Below are 26,345 nucleotides of genomic sequence, written 5' to 3'. Positions count from 1 at the left end.
GCAACAACACAGAAACACTGTAGTACATTGGTATCCATGTTATTAGATTACAACTGCTATGTCAGCTTAACCTATGTTTTTGTAAATTAACGTATAATTCCTACTAATTGCATGACAGTATGCTTTTTTACAAGTGTCCCAAAAATTATATAATGTTTTTTAATATCGTAACTTTCAATCACTCTACGTGAATGGTCCATTAACTCAGTCGTCAAGACGTCGTGTCTGATAACGCGAAGGTCGTGATTCGAGACTCACATGGACCCATCTTTTTTTTTTTCTTCCAGTAGTTTGTCTTTATTTTTTTGTACAGTCTAAAAAGAAGAAGCTATTAAAACTGAACCAATAAATAAAATGGCTTAATAATAAACAATTATATAGCAGATCATAAGTTACTACAACAAGTTGTATTTCTTGACAACAAGATGGCAACAAGTAGCACCAGTCAAAAACCCCAGGTACTATTAACTTGTGATAACACAGTCTGTCCGGACAGAGAAATGGTTTTCAGAGCTCTGACAGATAGTATCTCCACAAAAACCAAATGAATTAGTATCAGAGATCATCCAAAGAGGGTCATACAACTCTAGAAGCTTCAGAACAACAACCTTTAAAACAAAGCGATCCATTTCCAACAGAAAACCCCAGCTTTTGGTAGACACTTTCTTATTACAGATTGCCTGACATTGTGATTTGTACAGAACAATTCACACAATTGAAATACCATTTGAGAAACCCTCCCCCAGTGGGTTTTTTTTTCCGCAGAGCCACAATAACTTCCAGTACTTCCTCTCTTCATAAGTCTGACCATCACAGCTGGGTAACTTGGTTTGAATTACTGTCATTACAATTGTTGCAACAGCTGTAATGAATGACCTCCACTATCACCACCAAGATAGTAGCATACAGAAGGCAGGCTTGTGTTTTCACCTGGTGTTGATTCAGTCCAATACTGGCATCGACAGCTGTTCCATTTCACTTTGTAATCACTACATACACAGCGTGTGTAGTACCTACTGAACCACATTCAAATTTACACTACTCTTAACTTGTTGACATAATCCATATTTTCAGGAGCAACAACCCAACTGTAATTCCTCCCGAGTTTTCCTTCAGCTGTACATGATATAAGGTGACCTGGCTGTACGCTGAAACCTGACAGTCAGCTATGTTTGTGTCCTATAAGGTCCCCTTTCAAGCAAGTCTCACTAGTTGGATCACATTCCTGATTATTAGGGAGAGGAGTCTTTTTTGTCGTGATCCCCAGTGTTGAACTTGAGAGGAAAAGTAAAAACAAGACAATATGGAGACTACAACACCATTATTTGCTAATAGAGCTCGACTACAACAGCAAGAATGACAGTTTTATCACAGTACATACATAACGTCTAATGAATAGTCGTGATTTCACTGGGTGTACACCTAGAACACTGGCATGTAAAGATCCCAGCTCCTATCATGTATATAACAAACAAGATTGTTAACACGAATTGCTATGACTTGATCAATTGTCACATTACTATTTAACGTGACTGACATGACACTTTAATACAAAGAAACCATTCATTTATTACATACAAGTTAACAAAGAAACCACAATTCAAACTTTCATAATTACCTCACTTGTCAACTAGTAGACACCTTCAAAAGAAACTAAAAATGTGAAAGTGATAAACTAACCACTATTGGCATATGCTATGCACATGTCTTCTTGGATAAGTACACTATCTCTATTCGAATATAATAAGTAATACTAAATCACACCACTGCACCCCCCCAAGAGAATCAAAACCCACATTACACAATTAGACTTCCCACTGATTGTAGTGTTCAGTATTTTGTTTAGAAAGCTCCTCCTTAGAATTCTTTCCCAAGCCATCTCATGCTGCTTGTTTATGTGTTCTGTTGCTCTGTGTTCTATCTTCTATTGGTCATGGAAGCTCTGTTTTTGATCACTGGGAACGGATTGGTCAACCAGCACCAAATATTTGGTTTTAGTGTATCAATTTAACCACAATAACTTATGTTTGTTGTACAAATTAGTACACGTGACTTAGCCCTCAAACAGCTAATAGAGAATGGTTGGAGAGGACATTACTCTCAGTGTCAGATCCTGATTCTCCCAACTATGGACACCATATGTCTCTAGAAGAAATTGCAAATATGTTCATGCTTATCCTGAGTGTCGTGGCTAAAGTCAAGGAGGTTCTAGGAGCTATAGGAGTACAACACCATTTTCACTAATCGGAGACAGGTTTTGCAAGCAGCACAAACAATCATATACCTGTCTCCCAGTTGCAGAGAAACCTGTTCTCTGCCACGTTTTAAAAGTTCCAACACCGTTAATACAAACTCTTACAACTATTCGTTCTACAAGTCACTCAATACCGACTACATTATCTCCATATTCAGTTTTGTGTCTGGAATAAGTGAGTTCCCAAAAGTTTCCAGTGAAAAAAAACTATAAAAGCTCTTAGAGATGTGGCAATAGTGCTGGAGATGTAAACACTGATTTTATAGACAAGTCTTACAATATTCAGGCTATGTTTCTAAAAAATGTAAATAATTCACAAGGCGGTTCGTTGGTTTTTTAAATCAGTTTTTCAGTCCGAAGATTTGAAAAGAGTTTCAAACAGCAATTCAACTCCTTTGAAACCAGTTTGTAAAGATAGTCGGTGAAATGACGGAAGAAACAAGGGATTGGAGGCTAATTTAGATGTTTCAGTACTTTTCAGTGCTATTGGACGTAATGTTTGACACTTGGTTCTATTCATGATATTCGTGCTAATGGTAACCAAGAGGACTTCCTGACATGGGTGTTGGAACTAGCAAACAGCACAGACGTGCCCATTGGTTCATTCTGCTAGTTACGGTGACAAGAGTCCCCGTATTGATGCTTTTTTATGAATCGTGTTGAAGAGGAGTTTATGAAACTTGGACTTTCAGGTCGGACTCTGATCTTTGCATCAGGATACTCTATGGTCCTTCCTGTGATATATTTAAACATGGTGCATTTGAACCAATGTGGCCAGCGAGTTAGCCCCCTATGTGACAACTGTGGGTGGGACTGTTAGCATGACTGAATGTTGGATCACAGTGGTGGTGGATTTTCAAATGTAAAATGAGATGCCTTCATATCAGAGAGACGCTGTAACTATACTTATCTTAAAATGGTGTTGCTCCTGACACTAAGTATTTTAATACATCAGGACGAGCCTATCCAGATTTGGGCGTTTTTTCCATTAACTTTGAAATTGTTTATGTGAGTATTCCATGGCCCATTGATGGTACCAGCTGTTCTGCGCCAACAACTGCTGGAGTCATCTCTCTATTAAATGACATACGCTTGAATGCTGGACTCAGTAGTTTGGGATTTCTGAATCCTCTGATATATAAACTAAAGGGCAATGGGTTTTTCGATATTACAAAGGTGAGAGACGTATGGGAAGAATATAAAAAGTACTACTTTATACATGCTTTGTTTTTTAAATAGGGCAATAACCATGGTAGTATTCTATGCAATGGTTTTCTGCTACTCAAGGTTGGGATCCCACGTCAGGATGGGGTAGTCCAAACTTTGGAGTCCTTAAGACATTAATCTGACTCCTAATAATCAGAGAAATTAATCCGATGAACTTATAGAATAGTTTTGGGAAAACATACATTATAGTTATTATTATCTTGAAATTTTTGGATAAATTCAGTCTATTTGAATTACGAGAAGATATCAATTTAATAAGTAAAATAAGTGATATAATGAGAGAACAAAAAATCACTCCAAACTTAAGAATATCAACATGAATAACTGGGCTTTGATTGGTTGGTAAAAAAACACAACAATATCCATATATCTAATATATATATATACTGTTTACTCAAACTATATACTGGTATGTTGTCACATGACATGTAACAAAATCACATGACCTTATCAGTCTTAGAACTGCTTTTGTGCTTGGAGACCAGACGTTTTGTATTGTCTAGTCCTGTAATATCTGTTACACAAACTCCACGCCATTTCTTATTGATATAGTTCATTTCTATACCGATGTAACGTTGAAATTTTTCACAATAACGAAGAGCATACTTGCGATGTGGTTTAGGTGGAAGAGGACACTTACCTGAAAAACAGAAAAATAATAGGTTAAATATAGTTTATTTAATAGGAGCCCAGATATCCTGTGTTATCAACATCACACTTGTAAATTGTTCAATATCTACCTAAAGAACTAGAATTGTTGACATATTAATTCAAACTAATTAAGCACCTTTTTGTGTTTCACTAGGACAAGTGACTCCAACACTCACAAACTCAATGAGTATGATTTACCTGTATGTGAAAAGAAACTCCTTATAACTTTTCTATCTTGTGATGAGGAGTAATGGAGACTGGGCCAGTATCTACAGGAAAATGATGGACATTAGATTGTTTTATTATTAATTAATACTGGTCTATTATAATGCTGTAATTATAGACTTAATGACTAAAGCTAGAACTGTAGACATCCGTACTTTTCTAAGCTTCTTTTTGACTTTAGCTCGAAGATGATTTTCCCTTTTGCTGGATATTTATTTTTACTGCCATCAGTGGTATCACTAGCCATCTTGATCTTTGTATCATCATTTGGAGCTGTTGTTACTGAGGTATCAGGAGGTATCTTCAGTTTTTTTTTTTTTTGGTAATGGAGTCATTCCTTTTAGTGACATTGCTTGCCTGTTGCCAAAGTAACTTGGAATAGAAATGACAAGAGAAGTAGAGTGAGGTGAGACATGTGTCTGAGATTCAGGCTGAGAATTAGGTCGAAACTTCGGGATTGTGACTCTATCAAGAGGTATTGAAATCATGAGAGGTGACAAAATAATTAGAGCAACCTGCCAGAAACAGGTGGTATAAGTGGTATCTCATCAACAGATGATTGCTCACAGTTGATGGCTGTACTAAGCTGGTATCCAATGAGCGTAGAACACTCATTAATACAGGCAGTATTGAATCAATAGAGTACTCATCTGTATTCAGAGATGGAGTGTCATTTGATGACATTTTCTGCTGAGTTAATATCTAAGTCATTGCTATTTTCTAATGACTTTAAGAAGCTGTCAATAGGCAAGATTAAAGAATTGAGCACAAACTCATCAGAAGGCGCAGTTTCTGAAGAAACAAGTGAATTTAACGTATCCATTTTGTCGCAAACATCACTTGAGCATAACACTGTAGTTGTGCTTGGTGGTTCTTTTGAAAGTATGCAACTACAAATGTTTTTAGGATCAGTTGTGGCAGCAACAGATGTTGCAGTGACTGAACTAACCTCTTCACTCTCAGCCAGCTGGAAACATCGTGTAATGTTGACGTCATGATTATAGATTCCATCATAGAACTGGACACAACTGTGGTCACAGATGGGAGGAGGACGTAGCCGACACTGACAGATGATATTTTAGACGGTGCTAGCAATGGTGGTCTTATTTATCTGCTGTACTCTTAACAATAGTTGTAGATTTGTCATAAGGAGGGCCACTAGCGTTATTTTCACTTGTACAAAAATCCATAAATGGTAGTCTGTTGTTGATGTCTGTCGTTTGTGGTGAAGTGAGTTCATCATCATCACCTACAATTTGAATATCTTCTTCAGGTGTTTCCACAATACAAAGATTGCCAGGAGTAAGAGGAGTGGCTGGATTTTCACAGTCTTCCAGATGGTTTACATTGGAACAGACATCTGAAAGACCACGTTCTATGATTAAACAACAAATAACTATCTGTCACAACAATGGACATGGCTACAAATAATTATGGCTAAAGAAATGTATTAGATTAACAATTTCTAATGTAAACTGTTAACGCAATTAGGTGCTTTTAAAATCGCTTGGGCTGGGGCAAGCTGAATCTAGTATTTATAAAGTATTGTGGTCAACCTAATGATGTATTTCAGTGACATGAAAATACAGAAGCTGTTGCCTCAAAACATAATCCAGCTGTAATATAAAAGCCTTAAGGTGCAGGTTACTAAAGCCATAATTTACAAATGTACAATCATTACTATGATATAATAAAACAGTTATTTAATAGGTCATTTTTACTTTGCATATTGTAGCTTATCAGATTTTATTTACTTTACATAGATTTAATAATTAATGAGTTGGGCCATATCTTGAAATATTCATACTACTTTCCAAAGATAATGACTCCATGGAAAGTTAAATGCATTTTTTGGCAGTGTAATTAATAGGAGCTGACCTAATAATTTTTATAAACCTGGTATTGATATTGCATGATATTATTGTAGGGTAATGGTGGGCTGACCTAATGATTCCTGTAAACTTGGTATTGAGAGCAAAGAGTTTGGTTCAATCCTTACAGTTGCTTCAACATTAGATGGAGGCACAAAAATATTTGCTGTCATTATTGTTTGAGGTTGAGATTGAAGTGTAAATAAGGTTTTTGCAATTGTTGTTTTTGTTTGAGGTGGTGGACCAGTTCTCATGATTATAGTTTGAGGTTGTGGTTGTAGATTGAGAGAAGGGTTTGTTCTCATGTCTGGAGTAGAAGATTGAGGATAATAAAGTGTCTGAGGTTGAAATGATAGTTGTTTAGGCTGTAAAGTGAGTAAGGGCTTGTTGTGGTGTTCAGAGTTTGAGGTTGAGGTGATAGCTGCTGTTGTACAAGAGAAGACGGCATATTTATAGAATTTGTTGACATGTGTATTTGTGCAAAATTTGTGGCAGAATGAACTAATGGAACACAGCTGGTCTGTTGGGATAGGTTAAAGGGTGCATAAGTTGAGAGCAGTTGTAGCACGAACAATACTGAACTGGTTGTGTGCTTTGCACTGGTCTCATACCCATTCCATAAGTATAGAATTGTGGAGGAACCTGTGATACAAAACAAGTAATCCCAGGTATTGGAGGTGAATTCATGCCGTTGCCTTGAATAGGCTGAGAATTTGGATAAATATAGCATCCTTGCATGATGTCGTTGCTATGTGGATTTGTGTTAAGTTGTAGTACTGGAGACCTTGGTGGAGCAGGTGAGAGCCATGTAGGCTGCAGTATATTACAGCTGCTAGCTTGTGCTACTGTAATGATTGCATTGTCAACACTACATAGCAGAAAAAATAAGCCATTAGTACTAGAGTGGACGACAGTCAAATTATTTGCAATATTAATAAAATTATAATAATACTTTTGTTATTATTAATTAACTTAAAACTCAAAGAAGGCATGCAATTGCTGTTTCTTTTATTCATGCGAGGACGTAGAATAACTGACCGTGGTCAGCGTACTGCAGTTTATTGTCTTACGCAAATTTATATGCAACCATGTACTTAAATGTAGATCCTTATACAAAATATTTATTATTAAACATAGATAAGAACTTACTTTTCTGCTAGAGATGATATCGTAACATAAACCTAAGACAGCTTCTCTCCAGTTATAACAGGTGTTGAGCATACTGACAGCTTCATTTGATGTTGTTCAGCACCTGCTGTTCCTCCTCCCCACTAGTCCACAGGGTAAGAGGTGTCGATTATGGTTTGTGTTAATTAGATTTGCTGGGAATGCATGTCTGAATGGACTTGTTAATTACCTACTGAATGTTAACACAAAATCAAGAATGTAACATTACAACCTGTGATATCTATTAAGTGAAGTGATGTAGGGTCACCAGAGGTTAAGCTCATTGAAAAAACAGCACACTGCTTATCTGGCATAAATTTAATCAAAACTGTGAAACTAATCAGTTTCACTTTTCAAATATAAAAAGCATGTTTTGCTAAACAACAAAGAATAAATAGATCGCATGAAAAACAACAACTAAATTTATATTTTTTATTGTCAATTCTAAATCAGTTGTAAGTGAGACTATGCCATTTGTAGCATTCAATTAGTTAATTAAAAACTCACACGTGGCTTACGTTCCTCCTCTTTATATTACTAGTACAGGTGTCATCAATAAGGCTTAAATTATAATTATACTAATTAATAATTCCCTGTACTATAAGTTTGCAGATTATAAGACATTTGGATACAGAACCTTAGTATAATATACAGAGCTTGTTGTAAATGGATCATTGATGTATAACAGTGCAAATTTATTTTTAAGGTAGTGTCTGGAGTGACAGGCTAGGTAACAAAATGTCATATTTAAATATTAAACTAATACATTTAATACATGTAAAGTAAATCCATTATTAAAATATGGACTCCATTACTTACACTAGCACTACTAGTCATTCTTTACTATAGTAAGAAACATTGCTAAATAATTTAATTTAAATACTACTGATATTTAATATAATAGATTATATTTCCTTTTGAGATTTTACATCTACTATCATGCACAGGTGCCTGTATTAGTCTCATGTGATAGTGACTTCTCTTTCTATTTTTGTATGTTTCTAATGAAGAACTTCCTTGTTTTGTACTTTTATTTTCTTATTACATATCCTTGTTAACCACATTGTTTTAATCATAATTTTTATGAATTCATGTCTTAATATTTCATTCATAACCTTGGTCATAGTAGAAATAAAGTCTTAATACAAGTTACCAGTTATCAACACCCAACTATATTACACAGAACAGCTGCTTATTATAGTAATAACACCAAGCAAATACAGGTCTGCTTAAAAATTATCATATGACACATTATATTGTAGGACTAAGATATATATATATATATATATATATTGAATCTGTTGAGCTAGCCTATGTTGGATCTGAATTAGCAGATAGTCAAAAATTTTCTATAAATAAGGTATGTTATATATATATGTAAACTGTTGTGTGATTCAGTGCCTTAGCATCAACTTGCTGACTGAGTTAATCAGTTGAGTGTCTAGTCTATCGAGTGAGTTAGACCCTCCTCTTTGCTCCATTGCAAGGGATCTACCGTATTACTGTTATTATTATTATGGAAGTTCTAATTATTCGCATGCCAAGGAATTTAATCACATGACATGACACACTACAAAGGTATGATACGCCCATGTGACTAACGAGGCTACTATGAAATCTATAATGGGAGTAATGAGAGTATTGTCAGCTCTGTCTGTCTTCTCAATCCTTCTATCAGGATTTTTTTTGTTTGCTGAACTTCCAGTGAACGTACAAGGTATAATATACTAAACAAATGTCGACTAACAAACGTCATATTACTGTAGGACAAGGCTCCACAGCCTCATGTGTTGCTGCAAATTTTCACTAGCTGTTGCAATTCATCAGTTTCATCATGTTATGTGAGAAATAATAATAATATTAGAGTATAATTTTTAGAAGAGGCAGGAAATTAATTCATAGCCCTGAACCTGTGTATCTTGGAGGGTTGTTTTGCATACAACAATAATGTATTATGCAGTTATTATTTTAAGAGATCTATACTTTATATACTTAATCAGTTAATGACATAATCTTGTGATGACTTTATGTGTCAATCTTTGAACTTAATATTGAATTAGTGGACTCTGTTGCTGGCTCTTGCTGGCTCTATTATAGATATTTGTTTCCAATCAGATAAACGTATTTATCTGTCTAACATATATATATATATATATATATATATATATATATGTACACACACACACACACTGTTATTGAATGAAGTGACTACTGTATTAAACTGTTGGGTAGTGTTAACTGTAATCCTTGACCCTTTTGTTTGTCTTACAGGTTTTTGGTAATGGTGGTACTACTTCATGTTTCTGTGACAAAGCATGTCATACCTTTGGTGATTGTTGCTCAGATATCGATGACATTGGCTGTTTCTATAAAGAAAGCTCTTGTGTTGCGGCCAATTTTACTGGTTGTTGTACGGGACCTATTTCATCCTGTCATGGAGCAGGAGATTCGTCATGTTTGTGCGATCAACTTTGCTACACATATGGTGATTGTTGCGCTGATATTAATAGTACTGGGTGTTTTAAACCAAATGTTACTACCACTGGTAAGTCTAAGAGTGTTCAAAAAATATATCATTAACTCACTGTGTTGATGGATAAAGTTTTTCTTTTTAATTCTATTGTACTTTGTAGTAACCAGGAAGCCAGCCCTCATGATGGGTGTATATATAGTGTGTGTAATTTATAAATATTGTGGTGCAAATTGGAGTAGTAGATGTTAGATCATAGTGAGTATTAGATAGTGAGGTAGTAGATAATGGGAGTATTAGTAGTATTATTTTATAGGATGAGTAGAGACAGCTGTAATCGCATCATTTATTACGCCTGTAAACACTTGGTATGCTAAATGGACTTATTTTGTTTGTTTTGTGGCGTCATTTATTATACTTGTAAACACTTGGTATATTAAATGTATTAGTTTTTGTTTTGTTTGTTTGTTTAAGAATTAGAAGTATTAAATATACAACAGTATAAATATGTATATTAATAATATACGTGTGTGTGTGTGTGTGTGTGTGTGTGTGTGTGTGTGTGTGTGTGTGTGTGTGTGTGTGTGTGCATGTTAACTTTATTATAATATCAGTCGTTATGCTATAGTAAGCAAAGTTTTTTGTAATACCTCTTGACTGATTATTCTAAATATGTTTGATTTTAAACTTACTGTATATAGACTAGTTACTTTTGACACACACACACTCACTCTTTCTCTCTCTTTCTCTGTAGGGGGTTCTTGTGTTCTGGCAAACTATTCTGGATGTTGTGACAACACTCTATCCTCTACTTGTCGTGGTCTGACATCAAGTGGTTTAGCCTCTTGTTATTGTGACCATTTTTGTTATTATGTTGGTGACTGTTTGTAGTGATATTAGTCAAATAGGGTTTTGCCAACCTTACTAGTAAGATTAGAACAGATTTATAGTAGATTGATGGATGGATAGATGGTATTAATGGATGGATAGATGGTATTGATGGATGGATAGATGATATTGATGATGATGGATGAATGGATGATTGAATGGATGGATAGATGATATTGATGGATGAATAGATGGTATTGATGGATGGATAGATGATATTGATGGATGGATAGATAGTATTGATGTATGAATAGATGATATTGATGGATGAATAGATAGATTGAGATGATGGATGGTTTAAATTAAAATAGATGAATTATTTTTGTTTTTCTCTTCTTTTTTAGCTATTACTCCTCCCACACTTACACCTAGTAAGATTCTATAATAAGTACCTAATTTATTTAATATCTAACTGATGATAAATGATAATTAAGTAACAATAACAACAACAATGTTAAGTCTATTGAAGATGAAGTAGATTCCAATGATCTTTACTGATAACATAATTTAGCGTAATCATTTTTTAAATTAGAAATACATATTTAGGATTTGTCTCATATTTGCAGCTGTGATAATAATAAGCTTTACAATCATAACATAATTGTTGCATACCTCCTTACCAACTTAGTGTTTGATCTCATTCACTTTCACACTGCTCTAGACACATGGTAATATTATTTCAATGTTTATAATTACTGTTCCATTAGGACCAATTATTGTGTTCCTAAATACAACTTAACAACACACCACACACACCCCAAACTAAGATGAAATCTTGATGTACTGTTCAGATCGCACTCTACAATTATAAAGCTAATTAATTTTGCATTCATACATAATTAAATAAACACTTTTGTTATATGATCATCTCATGAATATTATTAAGATATTTTCTTTAACTAGCTTTAGAAATACGTCTTGTTAGTAACAATGTTAGTTCTCCTGGTGCTCAGTACTCTGGTCGTCTTGAGGTATTTCATAACAATCAATGGGGTACTGTCTGTAACAAATCTTGGTCATTTCATAACTCTGTCGTGGTATGTAAAAACCTGGGTTATGCATCAAGTGAACAGTTTTATACTGCAGGACTCACCCATCCTGGGACTGGTAAGAAATACATGTACATATGAAATGTACTTGATTACATTAAAAAACTGTTTGTATATCTGTACCATCTAATGACTGACATATAGTGAGTTGTATTAATAGAAAGTTGTGTCTGAAAGTAACAGTTGGTATATACTTGTGTTATGTACTTTACTAATTTAGGAAAGTTTTGTTATAATACACATTAGAAAGGTACAATATTTTGTTATGTAACAGTATATTAATATTATATGTGTGTGTGTATTTTTTCATAATGGTAATAGAAGTTGGTATGTAATACAATACAATATTGTGCTTAAAGTATTGACTATTTTATTTATATACTTGTCTAATTGTCCATTTAATACTTCCTCTATTTTGTGTGTTCAATTTTTAGGTCCCATTTGGTTGAGTCATGTTGTATGTACTGGCTCAGAACCGTCTATTATCAATTGTACTCATTCAGTCTGGAATTCAACCACAGTTGTACTCATGCTAATGATATAGGTGTGGTCTGCTCTGACAGTAAGTTATTATTAGTTATTAAATAAATATGAAGTTCCTTTTTTGAGGTCTGGCTCTACGTCTTGTGAGTAATACAGGTCGTGATACCGAGGTCGTGTTGAGGTATATCATAGTGACCATGGGGGAACAATATGTGATGATTATTGGAGCTATCCTGTGATGCTTTGGTCGTCTGTAAACAGCTTGGTTATCCCACAGCACATGACTATCACCAGTAAGTCTCATGTTATTGATATTATTTGAACGTATATATCCATTTTTTATTTATCTGTCCATTTACAGGTTTGCATACTTTGGAGCTGGTACTGGTCCGATATGGATGGATAACGTCGTATGTACTGGGCACGAGACCAGTATAGGACAGTGTAAATATAATGGCTGGGGTATCCACAATTGTGCCCATTATGAAGATGCTGGCGTAACTTGTGCACCTGGTAAGATAGGATTAAACACAACACAATCGTATAGAAAATCTGGACAGGGAGGGCTATAGGTCTGGTCATACTTATCCCATTTCAATGTGGTCATGTTAGATTTTGTCTCTGTAATGAGTGTACTAATTTGTTGTGAGAAATTTATTACATTATCAATTGTTTGTATATTTCTTCCATTGTGTTGGTATGGTATTATAGATCCAGTGTGCTCATTGCAATGTCCTTTATATATAAAAAATATCAATGTGTTTAACCCTAATATGTTGTTAGATGTTTGGAAACGTATTTTTATTGTTATGTAGGAATACCTTAATAATTGCTAGCATGTTCATTTTAGTAAATATAGTGAGTATTAAATAAATATTGCTAAATTTTAAGGTGAAATTATTTTTTTTATTTCATGAATAAAATTAAGTTAATAAATCCACTTAGAAAAATTGGCTACAATTAATACAATTAAATTCTAATGTTTTAAAATTGGTAAATTTAGTAATTAATGAGATAATAGTTGTTGAAATAATAATTATACTAATAGATTCTTATCATTTGTAGACTATTATTAATTTTTTTCTTGATAGTTGAGTTTTTTCCACCGGTATATCCTGTTCGTCTTGTTATTGATAACTCAAATCACAATTCTTCTCTCTATTACGGACGAGTTGAGATTAGAAATGGAACAAGTAATCAAACAAATGCTACATGGGGCACTGTCTGTGATGATGGCTGGGGAATTGAAGATGCTGATATAGTATGCAGACAATTAGGTTAGTACTTAAATAGTTATCATTGCTGTTAACTATTTAACTATCTATCTATTCATCCATCTATTTAGGCTTTACTGGCGCTGCTCTTGCTTAACTCGTTCAGCTTACAAAGCTCCATCTACTCTTCCTATTCTTTTGGATGAGGTATTGTGGTTGGTGATGAAGTAGCTCTCTCTCAATGTCATCATCGTGATTGGGGTCTAAATGATTGCTCACATTATGAAGATGCTGGTGTCATTTGTGAATGTCAGTACATTTAAATAATGTCTTTCAAGTAATCTCTCTCTCTCTCTCTCTCTCTCTCTCTCTCCCTCCTTGCAGACCCTGGCATTAATGTTAATAACATTACTGATGTTCGTCTGATCTTCAACAATACAATTGTTAACACTACTGATAATAACACTGTTGTTCAAGGACGTGTGGAGGTCCAGTTATGGGCATATGGGGTACTATCTGTGATGATTTTGGGACATCAATGATGGTGATGTGATTTGTAGGTAAGAAGGAATGTGATATACTTAAATTATATATCTGGTATTAATATAGACCGTTTTTATTTTTAAAACATGTATAATGTACATGTGATCGAAATCCTGCTTACCTGAATGAATTATTATGTTTATCGATATGGCTACATCGTAATATACTACCTTGTTGATTTTTGCTCTCTCTCTCACTCTCAGAATGCTAGGTTATGAAGCTGCTATTCGTGTTGACAGATATTCTGCCTATGGTCAGGGGACAGGTCCTATTTGGATGGATAATGTGGGATGCTATGGTAATGAGTCTAACATTGCACTGTGCTCATTTCCAGGATGGAGGTGTTAATAATTGGGACATTATGAAGATGCTGGTGTGTGTTTGTCAATGTAAGTTAATTTATGTAATCACTTAAATCATTAATGTAAACTTTATTGTTTACTTGTGTATATGTAATAATGTAATTATTGTTTATTTGTATTATTACGTTTACTTGTATAATCAACACATGTTTACTTGTTTTTATGTCGTTATCTTGTATATTCTTATTGTTTACTTGTTTATTTGTATATTATAATATACGTTCTTTATATATTATGTATATCTAATTACTATTATATTAATTTTAATAGTGATTATGTAATTGACATTATTAACTCTCTTTGTTCTCGCTATAGCTTCTCATCAAGGTGATTCTATACGTCTTGTGGGTGGGATCCACATCAATGGAAGGTCGTGTGGAAATCCAACACAATGGCCAATGGGGTACAGTATGTGATGATCACTGGAATGATCGTGATGCTACTGTCGTCTGTGAACAGCTGGGTTCAAGGGATCACAAGGTTTTGGTACTCAAGGAGGTCAATTTGGGCTTAGGTAAATAATAGTCACAATGTCTTTATTGACATGTTCATGTGTGTGTATTACATAGACAGTTAATATATTTTGTAGTCTAAATTCTGATAATGAAGGCATCAATTTTCTTTTATATATATCCATTTTGTTTTCTGTTGATCCATTTTTAGGTCATTTGGTGTACAGATATGGATGGATGAAGTTAACTGTACTGGACATGAACAATTTTCTCTCTGACTGTCCTTTCAATGGCTGGGGAAACCATGACTGCTCACATTTTGAAGATGCTGGTGTTATATGTCAAGGTATTGCCATAGTAACCGTTATATTTAACAACTGGTACACTTGATAAGATCATGACTTGAATGGGTGTGGCATTTTTGATTTTGCGTTATTAGTTCATCTATGTATCCATTAATTGGTTTATCTGTCCATTTATCATTAGCATCGTCTTATCAATATCCCGTTCGTCTCCATAACAACGGCAGTTTACCTTATAATGAAGGTTTATTAGAGGTACTAATGAATAATAATACATGGGTCTTGTCTGTGACTATTCTTGGGACATACATGATGCTAATGTTGTCTGTAGAATGTTAGGTATATGATGGTAAGTTCCCTATAATTATGTTGTAGATATGTATTCATCTGTCTATGTATCCATTTGTCTTTTTGTCTGTCCATTGATTCAAGTATCCACCCATCCATTCATTATCAATCTTTCTGTCCATCCATCTTTCATTCATCCATCAATCTATCCATTCATCCATCTTCCTTCCATTCATCCATCTTTCCTTTCATTCATCCATCAGTCTATCCATTCATCCATCTTTCCTTCCATTCATCCATCTTTCCTTCCATTCATCCATCTTTCCTTTCATTCATCCATCAGTCTATCCATTCATCCATCTTTCCTTCCATTCATCCATCTTTCCTTCCATTCATCCATCTTTCCTTTCATTCATCCATCAGTCTATCCATTCATCCATCTTTCCTTCCATTCATCCATCTTTCCTTCCATTCATCCATCTTTCCTTTCATTCATCCATTAGTATATCCATTCATTCATCCATTATTAATAGATAAATGACATCTTTTAATATTCCAGGTGCTGTTGATGCTCCTCGTAGAAAATTATTATGGGACTCCTCCAGCTTTATCTATTGTTGCTACTTACATATTTTGGCGATGGTTCAGAGTCACAATTATCAGACTGTCCTGGTTTTTTTTACTTATCAATACTTTTGCTAAATATTGTCCTTCAACACGTATTGCTGGTGCTAAATGCTTAAGTGAGTGAAAACACAGCATTAGTATAGTCTTCATTCTCTCTCTCTCTCTCTCTCTCTCTCTCTCTCTCTCCTCATCCTCTCTTTCTCCTTTCTCTTTGGTAGGTCTTTCTGGTGGTCCTCCTCCTATCCGACTTGTCGGGGTAGCACTTCACATGAAGGAAGAGTAGAAATATTTTTACAAGTGAGACACAATATGATCATTATCATATTAAATGTAGGTTTACATTATTTAATAGACTAAATATAGTAGTATTAATGGAGGTTGTGTCTTTAATACACTGTTATTAATACTGTATGCGTATATTATTACTTGATACCATTGTGATGTTAATGTATTGGATTTTGTTAATGTTTTGATGATATGGATTGTTCTTTAACAATTAAAATTTGTGTCACCTTAATTATTTCGTGCTTTATTAGAACGAATGGGGCACTATCTGTGATGACGATTGGAGTAGCATTGACGCTGAAGTAGTTTGTCGACAGCTGGGACTACCGGCCACAGGTAAAACTTCAGTTTCCAAGCGACTTGTTCTACATCCTTCTCACTGATCCTCTCATCCAATCCATTAATTTATCATTTTTTTTTTTTTTATTGATCCATTTATTCATCCATTGTAGGGGCTATCGCTACAGGGTTAGCTCATTATGGCCAAGGCAGTGGACCCATTATATTAGATACTGTACATTGTAATGGTTTAGAGGCCTATATTACAGACTGTAACATAATGGTTACTATTCCCACAACTGCTTGCATGCTGAAGATGCCGGTGTCTCATGTGCAGGTAAGAAAAGATGCATACTTCAAATTGAGATGAGTGACAAAATATTGTCTTTGTTAAGTTTCTGTTTTATCTTATTAGTCAAATGGCTTTGTTTTTTTAGCTCCAACTAGTACTTTCCAGCATCCTGTGAGGATTCTTATCAATAGTAGCAATTCTATAAATGAAGGTCGCGTTGAGATACTTTACAATCAAACATGGGGCACTGTTTGTGATGATTACTGGGGCTATAATGATGCTAAGGGTAAATATTAGAGATTAATATGATGTGATACACTCTCTCTCTCTCTCTCTCTCTCAGGTTGTCTGTCGTATGTTAGGTTTCAAAAGTGCTGTTAGAGCCTTTCATATGCTACTTTTGGTAAAGGGAAAGGTCCCATATGGTTAGATGACGTTCGATGTGTGGGAACAGAAAATGAACTAGGAGATTGTCACATTTATCATGGGGAACTCATAACTGCCACCATTATGAAGATGCTGGTGTATCTTGTACAAGTAAGTGAATTGGAATGAATTGGAATAGGAATGGATGTATCAGTATGGAAATAAAACAGATTGAAATTACTAAGATTATATGAATCTTTAAATGAGTGATAGTATAGGAATGGATTGGAATTGAATATAGAATAATTGGACTCAGATCTAATAACCTTTATTATCAATTACTATTATTTACTTGTCTCTCCTCAGACTATGTTCAGTCAGAATATCCAGTACGTCTCAGGGGAGGTTCCAATGACGAGAAGGAAGAGTGGAAATTGAATATAATGGAGTATGGGGCACCATCTGTGATGATTATTGGGGCATTAATGATGCTACTGTCGTATGTAAACAATTAGGCTTTAGAGGAGCTACTAGAGCATCAACAAATGCTGAATTTGGTGCCGGTAACTCCTCTACACCAATATGGATGGATGATGTAGGTTGTACTGTTCGGAGACTAGTTTGGGGGAGTGTTCTTTTAATGGCTGGGGTGATCATAATGTCACCATTACGAAGATGCTGGTGTTGTTATGTCAAGGTACGATAGATTGTAAAGGGTTAATTATGGGACTTTGGGTACATACAGTGTTGTGGATGCATTACATGTGGGGTTAACTTTGCTGTCCTGATTAAAGGGGTATCCTCTTTTTGAGAGATCAACCTAATGTCAATAAAAGTATATATATATATATATATATTACTATCTACAATCAATTACTGCATAGTCGTGGTATTGTTTATAGGTACTGTTCTACCAATCAGACTGGTTAATGGTTCGGACTTTGAGGGTACGTTCAAGTCTATTATGATCATACATGGGGCTCAGTCTGTGATGATTATTGGGCTATATTTTGGATGCTCGTGTCGTTTGTCATCAATTGGGATTTGCTGATGCTGTGGCTGCTACAAGATATGCTCACTTTGCTATTAACTCAGCAGGTTAACTATTATAACCTAATATACTAGGAAGTATACAGAGTTATACTAGAATTTAGTCAAGTTTACTGAGCTAAGCTATTGCAAGTATACAAGAGTTTAATAATATACTGAATGCATATATACGTTCATGCCTTAGGTCCTATTTGGTTGGATGATGTGGCTTGTGTAGGTACTGAGAGTGCTCTATCAGAATGTTCTAATGCTGGACTAGGTCATCATGATTGCACACATTATGAAGATGCTGGTGTAATCTGTACTAGTGAGTTGAAGAGGATAATGAATGAATGGTTGAATTAATGGATGTTTTTTTCTTTTTCAGATCAAGCTAATCACCTCGCTGTGTTAAGCTTCGTCTGTTAATGGCAGTAATCCTAGTGAAGGTCGGGTTGAGATATTTTATAACAACACCTGGGGTACTATTGTGATGATTACTGAGTTTACAAGATGCTAATGTCGTCTGTCGGCAGCTGGGATTTGATAATGCTCTTGAAGCTGTTTCAAATGCCTATTTTGGGAGTGGAACAGGTAAAAATTCCTCTAAACTATTAGTTTGATAGCTAGTAAAATTTAATAGACAAATGTAGTACAGGAGTAGTGTTATATGATTAGTCCATATTTACTGTATATCTCATCTGCTATAGTACAGGAGTAGTGTTGTATGATTAGTCCATATTTACTGTATATCTCATCTGCTATTCTATGTTGATAATAGTAATGTCTGTGTTCTATTTTATTCTGAATCATATATTATATTTGTTTTAGTAAAAACATTTATGTACTTGACAATATGTAATGAATTGATCTATAGTGACATTTAAAAAATATAATAAATATAGCATAGGTTCAATTAAAACAGATGTTTTGTGATATCAATCCTGTTATTCTCAAGGTCCTATATTACTTGATGATGTGGACTGTGTTGGCACTGAACAGAATATAACACAGTGTAGCTTTATTGGATTTGGACAACACAATTGTCTCCATTCAGAAGATGCAGGTGTAAGATGCTATGGTAAGTTGGACAAAATAAAATGTACCTATCATCTCAATTGTCCATCTATCCTTCTAACCACTCATTCTTGTCTTACCAGGTGATTATCAGAAGATTCGTCTTGTCAATGGCAACAGTCCGTCTGAAGGTCGTGTCGAGGTGTACTATAATAGTACTTGGGGTTCTATTTGTGATGATCATTGGGATCTTCAAGATGCTATGGTTGTCTGCCATATGCTGGATATGTCCGAGCCCTTGATGCTCCTGGTTGGAATACTTTTGCTGGAAATGCTTCAACACGTGTAAGTTTTGTGAGAGATATTTTTACCCAAAATATTTTGTTCTTTATTTGTCCATTCTCTTCCACCTGTCCATTTCATATATATCATGCTGTCCATTCTTCACTGCTTGTCCATTTAACAGATCTGGTTGGACGAGGTACAATGTACGGGAACTGAAAAAAGTATTTTTGATTGTACTCACGATCCTTGGGGTAAAATGACTGCACTCAAATTGAGGACGCCAGTGTCATATGTACAAGTATGTTATAATGCCTCCTCCATCATGTATTTGGTCATGTGTTTGGTCATGTATTTGGTCATGTGTTTGGTCATGTGACTATAAATCTGTACAGGCTGTGTACTAATCATTTTTTACTATTAGTCTGTTGCACATGTATATGTACATGTACATGTCATAATTTAAATTTGTAATTGTTGTGACCTTTATATGAGATTTGTTGTCATGATAAGTAGCATTATTGAGGCATCAGTTTTAGCAAAAACTAAGTGATGTGAAGATGAAAGCTTTTGATTGGTTGATTGATTGGTTGTCATGCCTCTTATTCTAGTGTTGTTGCGTGTCAATGATGTCTTGAGTATTGTGGCTTAAAACAATTTTAGAACTTTTGAAAAAATATAATTCCTAATTTTGAATTATCTTCTTTTTATAATACTATTTGTTTTATTCATCCATTTCTTACATTATGTATCCATTTCTTATGTTATGTATCCATTTCATTTATCTATATGTCTATTTCGTAGACATTCCAGTCAATAAATATCCTATCAGATTAGTTGATGGTACTGGACACTCAGGTCGTGTAGAGATTTTTTATAACAACGAATGGGGCACTGTATGTGATGATCATTGGACAATGAATGAAGCAAATGTAGTCTGTCGAGAATTGGGATTTCCAGGTAAGATTTGCCTCTGTATAGTTGTTATAGTAGTGGGTGGAGTTTCTATTCAATTATAGGAGCTAGCAGGGAAGCAAGACTCATAACAAAAGATTATTATATTATTATAATACCTATTATAATTATTAAGATAATAATCTTTAGATACCCTATTAATTAAGTCACTATCCATTACAAACCACACCTCTCTTCAACTGCTTTTCCCAACCAGGTGCTCAAGATGGTGGTGCATTGACTGAAGCTGCTTTTGGGCCAGGAAAGGGACATATTTGGTTGGACGAGGTCAACTGTCAAGGAACTGAGTATTTTCTCAATCAATGCCAGCACGATGGTTTTAGTATTAATAACTGTGCACATACTGAAGATGCTGGTGTTATGTGTATTGGTAAGATTTGCTCTGTATTTTAACCCTTAATGACTGAATTATTCAAATTGATTTGTGTGAAATAATTTATGAAACAATTTATGAAATAAAAGAGGTCTTTTTATAACTGGATTCTCTCTCTTTCTCTATCAGCGAGCTATCTTAATGTTACTCTGAAAGGTGGTACTTCATCAGCTGGCCGTGTTGAAGTCAATTATAATGGAAAAGGGCTGGGGACAATATGTGATGATTTCTGGAATATAAAAGATGCTGATGTAATATGTAAAATGCTTGGGTTTAAGTCGGCTACTGCTGCTTATAAAAGTGCTACACCTTATGGACAGGGTTAGAGAATGTGGATGGATGGATGGATGGATGGACAAACATGTAGATTGATGGATGGATAGGCAGTCAGATGAATGGTTTGATAGATAGACAGATGGATCTGATATAATAAACTCATTTTCTTTATAGGATCTGGTACAATCTGGTTTGATGATGTTATTTGTAGTGGCGTAGAGGACACATTACTAGAATGTTCCTATGCTGGTATAAAAAAACATAACTGTCATCATAGTGAAGATGCTGGAGTAGCATGTTCTAGTAAGTCACTATTAAAGAATAGTGAACATATTACAGTACACCATAGCAACGAATGGGTACATGTTCTGTGTATATTTTAAATATTTAGAATAGCCATCTTAGATTTTTTGTTAGCATACAATGATTGTATTTTTCAAACAAATAATAATAATAAATTATACCAATAGTCAGATACCATGGATACCATGGATACCATGATGGACTATGGTATTCAATAGACTATTTTCAGTGAGATTATCCCTGTCATACATTCACATCTCTTTCTCTGATTGTATTCAACATTAGAATTGTAATAATTATAATATATTATGTAACTTATTTATTGTAATATTCCTGTAAATAATATTGATCTACTTCACTTCTAGTCTCATTCTAGAACTAGGTCTGGGAATGAGACTACTTCACCTCATTACAGCATTGATTCATTAGTTTATAATTCTATTCTTCTTATTTTGATTTCTACCAGCACAAATTGTAACTCTTTTGCTTTCTAGATAATGTTATCTGTTATGGTTTTAATGGTGTCATTGCTAACTCAAGCACGCTCTCAATATCTCAGAATAATACTGGCACAATAGGACGTTATAGGGAGGGAACTACTGTCCATATACATGTAATAATGGTTATGCACCACTTGATGGTATTAACACAGTTCGTTGTACCCATGATGGACTATGGTATCCAAACTCACCAAAGTGTGCAGGTAGGTCTTTACACGACATTTGTAACAGTTCTCCCTGTTATATATTTACATATAATATATGTTCATACAATGCGTGTGTATGAGTTCTTCTTTTCTAGTGGCCTGTCCTTCCCTACATGCTCCCTCCCACGGCACATTATCAGGTACTGCTGTATATCCTGGTGTAGTGATATTAGTGCAATGTGATACTGGATACACGTTTGAAAGGAATTGCAAATGTAACTTGTCTTGTAAATGGATCTTGGAATCATGTTTTGCCATCATGTCAGCAAGGTAAGACAATTTGTTATTACCTTACATTGTCAATGGCTCTGTGTGTGAATGGGGTTATACATTTTTAGTGTACTACAGGGCAAACCAGATAACCTTACTAGAATACCTAGTTTTTCCTAAGAGGTCTTGTAATACACTGATTTCCTACTGCTTAGTATATATACTGACTATTAATATATTTATGTCATAATTGTTTGGCCAGACTATTAGTTATTAAGCTTTTCCCATACAAGTGGGCACCATTGTGTTCTTGTGTCATTCTCCTTTCAGTTAGAAATTAGGATGCATCAGGGACATTACCAGTGTCTTATCACTTTGGAGAAGTTTCATCTATTATAATGATTTTCTCTCTTCCTCACAGCTACCTGTCCTAATCTTCCTCTTGTATCTCACTTGATCAGTATTGTTGTTTATTCTCCACCATCTAACAATCAAAATGGTAATCTACCCGGTACTGTTGTATCATTTAGATGTGATTCTGATATGACTTAGTGGATCAACACGTATTACTTGCAACAACACTGGTAAGTGGATATGGTGAAAATTACATGAACAACTTAATGTTTAACTATTGGATTATATAGGTACTTGGAATGGATCAGTGCCATCTTGTGTCCCTCATAGTACTTCCTCAGGTAAACACTTTTCTACTCTTATGTATTCTTTCACAACTAAATCTTCTGCTGCTATGCCATCTTTTACTAAATCCACAACTAAATCTTCTGCTGCTATCCCATCTTTTACTAAATCCACAACTAAATCTTCTACTGCTATCCCATCTTTTACTAAATCCACAACTAAATCTTCTACTGCTATCCATCTTTTACTAAATCCACAACTAAATCTTCTACTGCTATCCCATATTTTACTAAACTCATAACTAATCTACTACTGCTCCACCATCTATTACTAAATTCATAACTAAATCATCATCTTCATCATCATCTTCAAATACTAAAGCTTCTCCTGGTCCTGTAGCACCAGTTAGTGGTAAGTTATTAGTTTTGCATTATTGAGGTCTTGTTTGATACATTATATAATTTAATATTCACTTGTAATAAACGTCTTGTAAACATACTATATTACGTTAATATTATAGTAGTCCCATCTGACCTCTATATTGAGGACACTTCTAGTCCTAATATTTTAGTGTATATGCAACCTCTATATAGAAGACACTTGTTCTAGTCCCATACTAATACTTTAGTGTATTGTACAACCTCTATATTGAGGACACTTCTAGTCCCATACTAATACTTTAGTGTATTATACAACCTCTATATTGAGGACACTTCTAGTCCCATACTAATACTTTAGTGTATTATACAACCTCTATATTGAGGACACTTCTAGTCCCATACTAATACTTTAGTGTATTATACAACCTCTATATTGAGGACACTTCTAGTCCCATACTAATACTTTAGTGTATTGTACAAAACCTCTATATTGAGGACACTTGTTTCTAGTCCCATACTAATACTTTAGTGTATTATACACCTCTATATTGAGGACACTTGTTCTAGTCCCATACTAATACTTTAGTGTATTATACAACCTCTATATTGAGGACACTTTTCAGTCCCATACTAATACTTTAGTGTATTATACAACCTCTATATTGAGGACACTTGTTCTAGTCCCATACTAATACTTTAGTGTATTATACAACCTCTATATTGAGGACACTTGTTCTAGTCCCATACTAATACTTTAGTGTATTATACAACCTCTATATTGAGGACACTTCTAGTCCCATACTAATACTTTAGTGTATTATACAACCTCTATATTGAGGACACTTCTAGTCCCATACTAATACTTTAGTGTATTATACAACCTCTATATTGAGGACACTTCTAGTCCCATACTAATACTTTAGTGTATTATACAACCTCTATATTGAGGACACTTGTTCTAGTCCCATACTAATACTTTAGTGTATTATACAACCTCTATATTGAGGACACTTGTTCTAGTCCCATACTAATACTTTAGTGTATTATACAACCTCTATATTGAGGACACTTCTAGTCCCCATACTAATACTTTAGTGTATTATACAACCTCTATATTGAGGACACTTCTAGTCCCATACTAATACTTTAGTGTATTATACAACCTCTATATTGAGGACACTTCTAGTCCCATACTAATAATTTAGTTTTATTATCCATACTCTATGAGCAATTATAGACATGTTGTTTGTGTTGTTTTATTCTTCCTTAATTGTTAGGGTCGTCCCTCAACAAATAAGGTTGCTGCTATTGGAGGAGTAATGGGAGTGGTCATTCTTGTATTGTTAGTAGCTATGATTTTGATAATAGTACTTTTAGTGATGTGGTAAGTCTATTTATATTGTATACACAGAGCATATTTATGATTTCTATGGTAGTAGTTAGGAAATCTATAGTGCGATATCTCTAGAATAAAATATAACTAAATCTACTATTAATTATAGCATTTCTAAATGTATCTAAATCTATTATTAATGTGTTGTACTAGATTTTCAGATTAGTGTATATTAATTTCTATTGAATTACCAAACCATGTCTAATCCTGATCTATTTGTGTTTGTTAAAATTAATAATCTTAGTGCATTCTAATTTTAACAGTAGTCACTAAAATCAGTACACACAGTTAATAGTAGGCTAAAATATCACTTGATTGAATGCTATCAATATAGATGTAATGTTAGGACTACCCATTCTAAATAATAGGGGGAAAAACTGTTGTTTTTGCACAGTGTAGCAGGTTTATTAGTGAAGTAGCTAAAGATCAGATGTTTGGCAAGCTACTTCTTTGATACTATAAGTATATTTTTTGCTTTGTTTCAAAAATATCTTGAATTAACACCTTTGATTATTTTCTTAAATAAAATAGACATTTTATGATTTGTTTTCACATCATTTAGTTTGTAGCTATATTTTGGTTGTTATCTCTCTTATAGGGGACGTAAACGTAGAGGTTATTATGGACCTGTGAGTATTCGTGTTGATGATGAGCACATACAACTGATGCTAAAAGATGATAATGAAGAGGAGGAAGAGAGGAAGATGACCTTTCTAAGACTGGCATAAAACATTAGGAAGGAATGTAAGTTTAAAACCTCCTCAATGTGGTAGTGGTTAAAGAGAATAGAATGTAGGAACAATGAAGTATTTATTTTGTTACCATGGTAACTTCACTGCAATTTCTGTAATAGTTATTGTTGACTGTTATCATTATTGTTACTCTCTTACTAAATAATTAATAATATATTTTTTATTATTGTTTCTTCTTCATCTTGTAGCCATTCATTTTCAACCATTATATACTGATGATGACCCACCTCTAGATATTGATGAAAAATAAACTGCAAAAATCTTTTAGCTAGCATCTTGTCTTTTTAAAAGTAGACATTTTCATCTCTTCACATTTGTATTGACATCTCTTATTTGCACTTCTATTTGCATCTGCTGTACTGTAATGAGCTATTATATAAAATGTATCTTTTGACTTCTTGTGTAAACAATTAGTAATATCTTGTTGCTGTGTTATTAATAGAATTTCTCAACGTGTATAAAAAACATATACGATTAATTTGTTAGCTCCATAGTGACAGCCCGTACATAGTAAAACCACTACAAAATTAAAGATATAGTGGACAGCCCCCTTGCATATTACATAGGCAAAATTACCATAGAATACATATAGTTACAGCCCTTCACATAGTAAAACTACTATAGAATACATATAGTTACAGCCCTAATGTAGTAAAACTACCATAGAATACATATAGTTATAGCGTTTACCATAATAAAAACTACCACAAATAAA

The 26,345-nt window shown here is 34.2% G+C and overlaps 1 protein-coding gene across 1 annotated transcript; it reads left to right on the top strand.

The window, feature by feature from the left end:
* Window positions 1–4,770: 4,770 nt before the first annotated feature.
* LOC121392234 (scavenger receptor cysteine-rich domain superfamily protein-like) lies at window positions 4,771–25,606 on the top strand. The gene is made up of 11 exons (XM_041523550.1): window positions 4,771–4,832; window positions 9,667–9,850; window positions 14,720–14,918; window positions 15,068–15,236; window positions 16,292–16,370; window positions 16,610–16,694; window positions 17,718–17,858; window positions 18,741–18,814; window positions 19,327–19,405; window positions 19,485–19,686; window positions 25,477–25,606. The coding sequence occupies exons 1-11, from the start codon at window positions 4,771–4,773 to the stop codon at window positions 25,604–25,606; spliced, it is 1,404 nt and encodes a 467-aa protein (XP_041379484.1).
* The last annotated feature ends 739 nt before the right edge of the window (window positions 25,607–26,345 follow it).

The sequence above is a fragment of the Gigantopelta aegis genome, unplaced genomic scaffold (assembly GCF_016097555.1).
Source record: "Gigantopelta aegis isolate Gae_Host unplaced genomic scaffold, Gae_host_genome ctg3558_pilon_pilon, whole genome shotgun sequence".
Classification (NCBI taxonomy): domain Eukaryota; kingdom Metazoa; phylum Mollusca; class Gastropoda; order Neomphalida; family Peltospiridae; genus Gigantopelta; species Gigantopelta aegis.
Note: the sequence above shows the minus strand (reverse complement) of the source record. Positions and strands in the feature narration are given on the sequence as shown.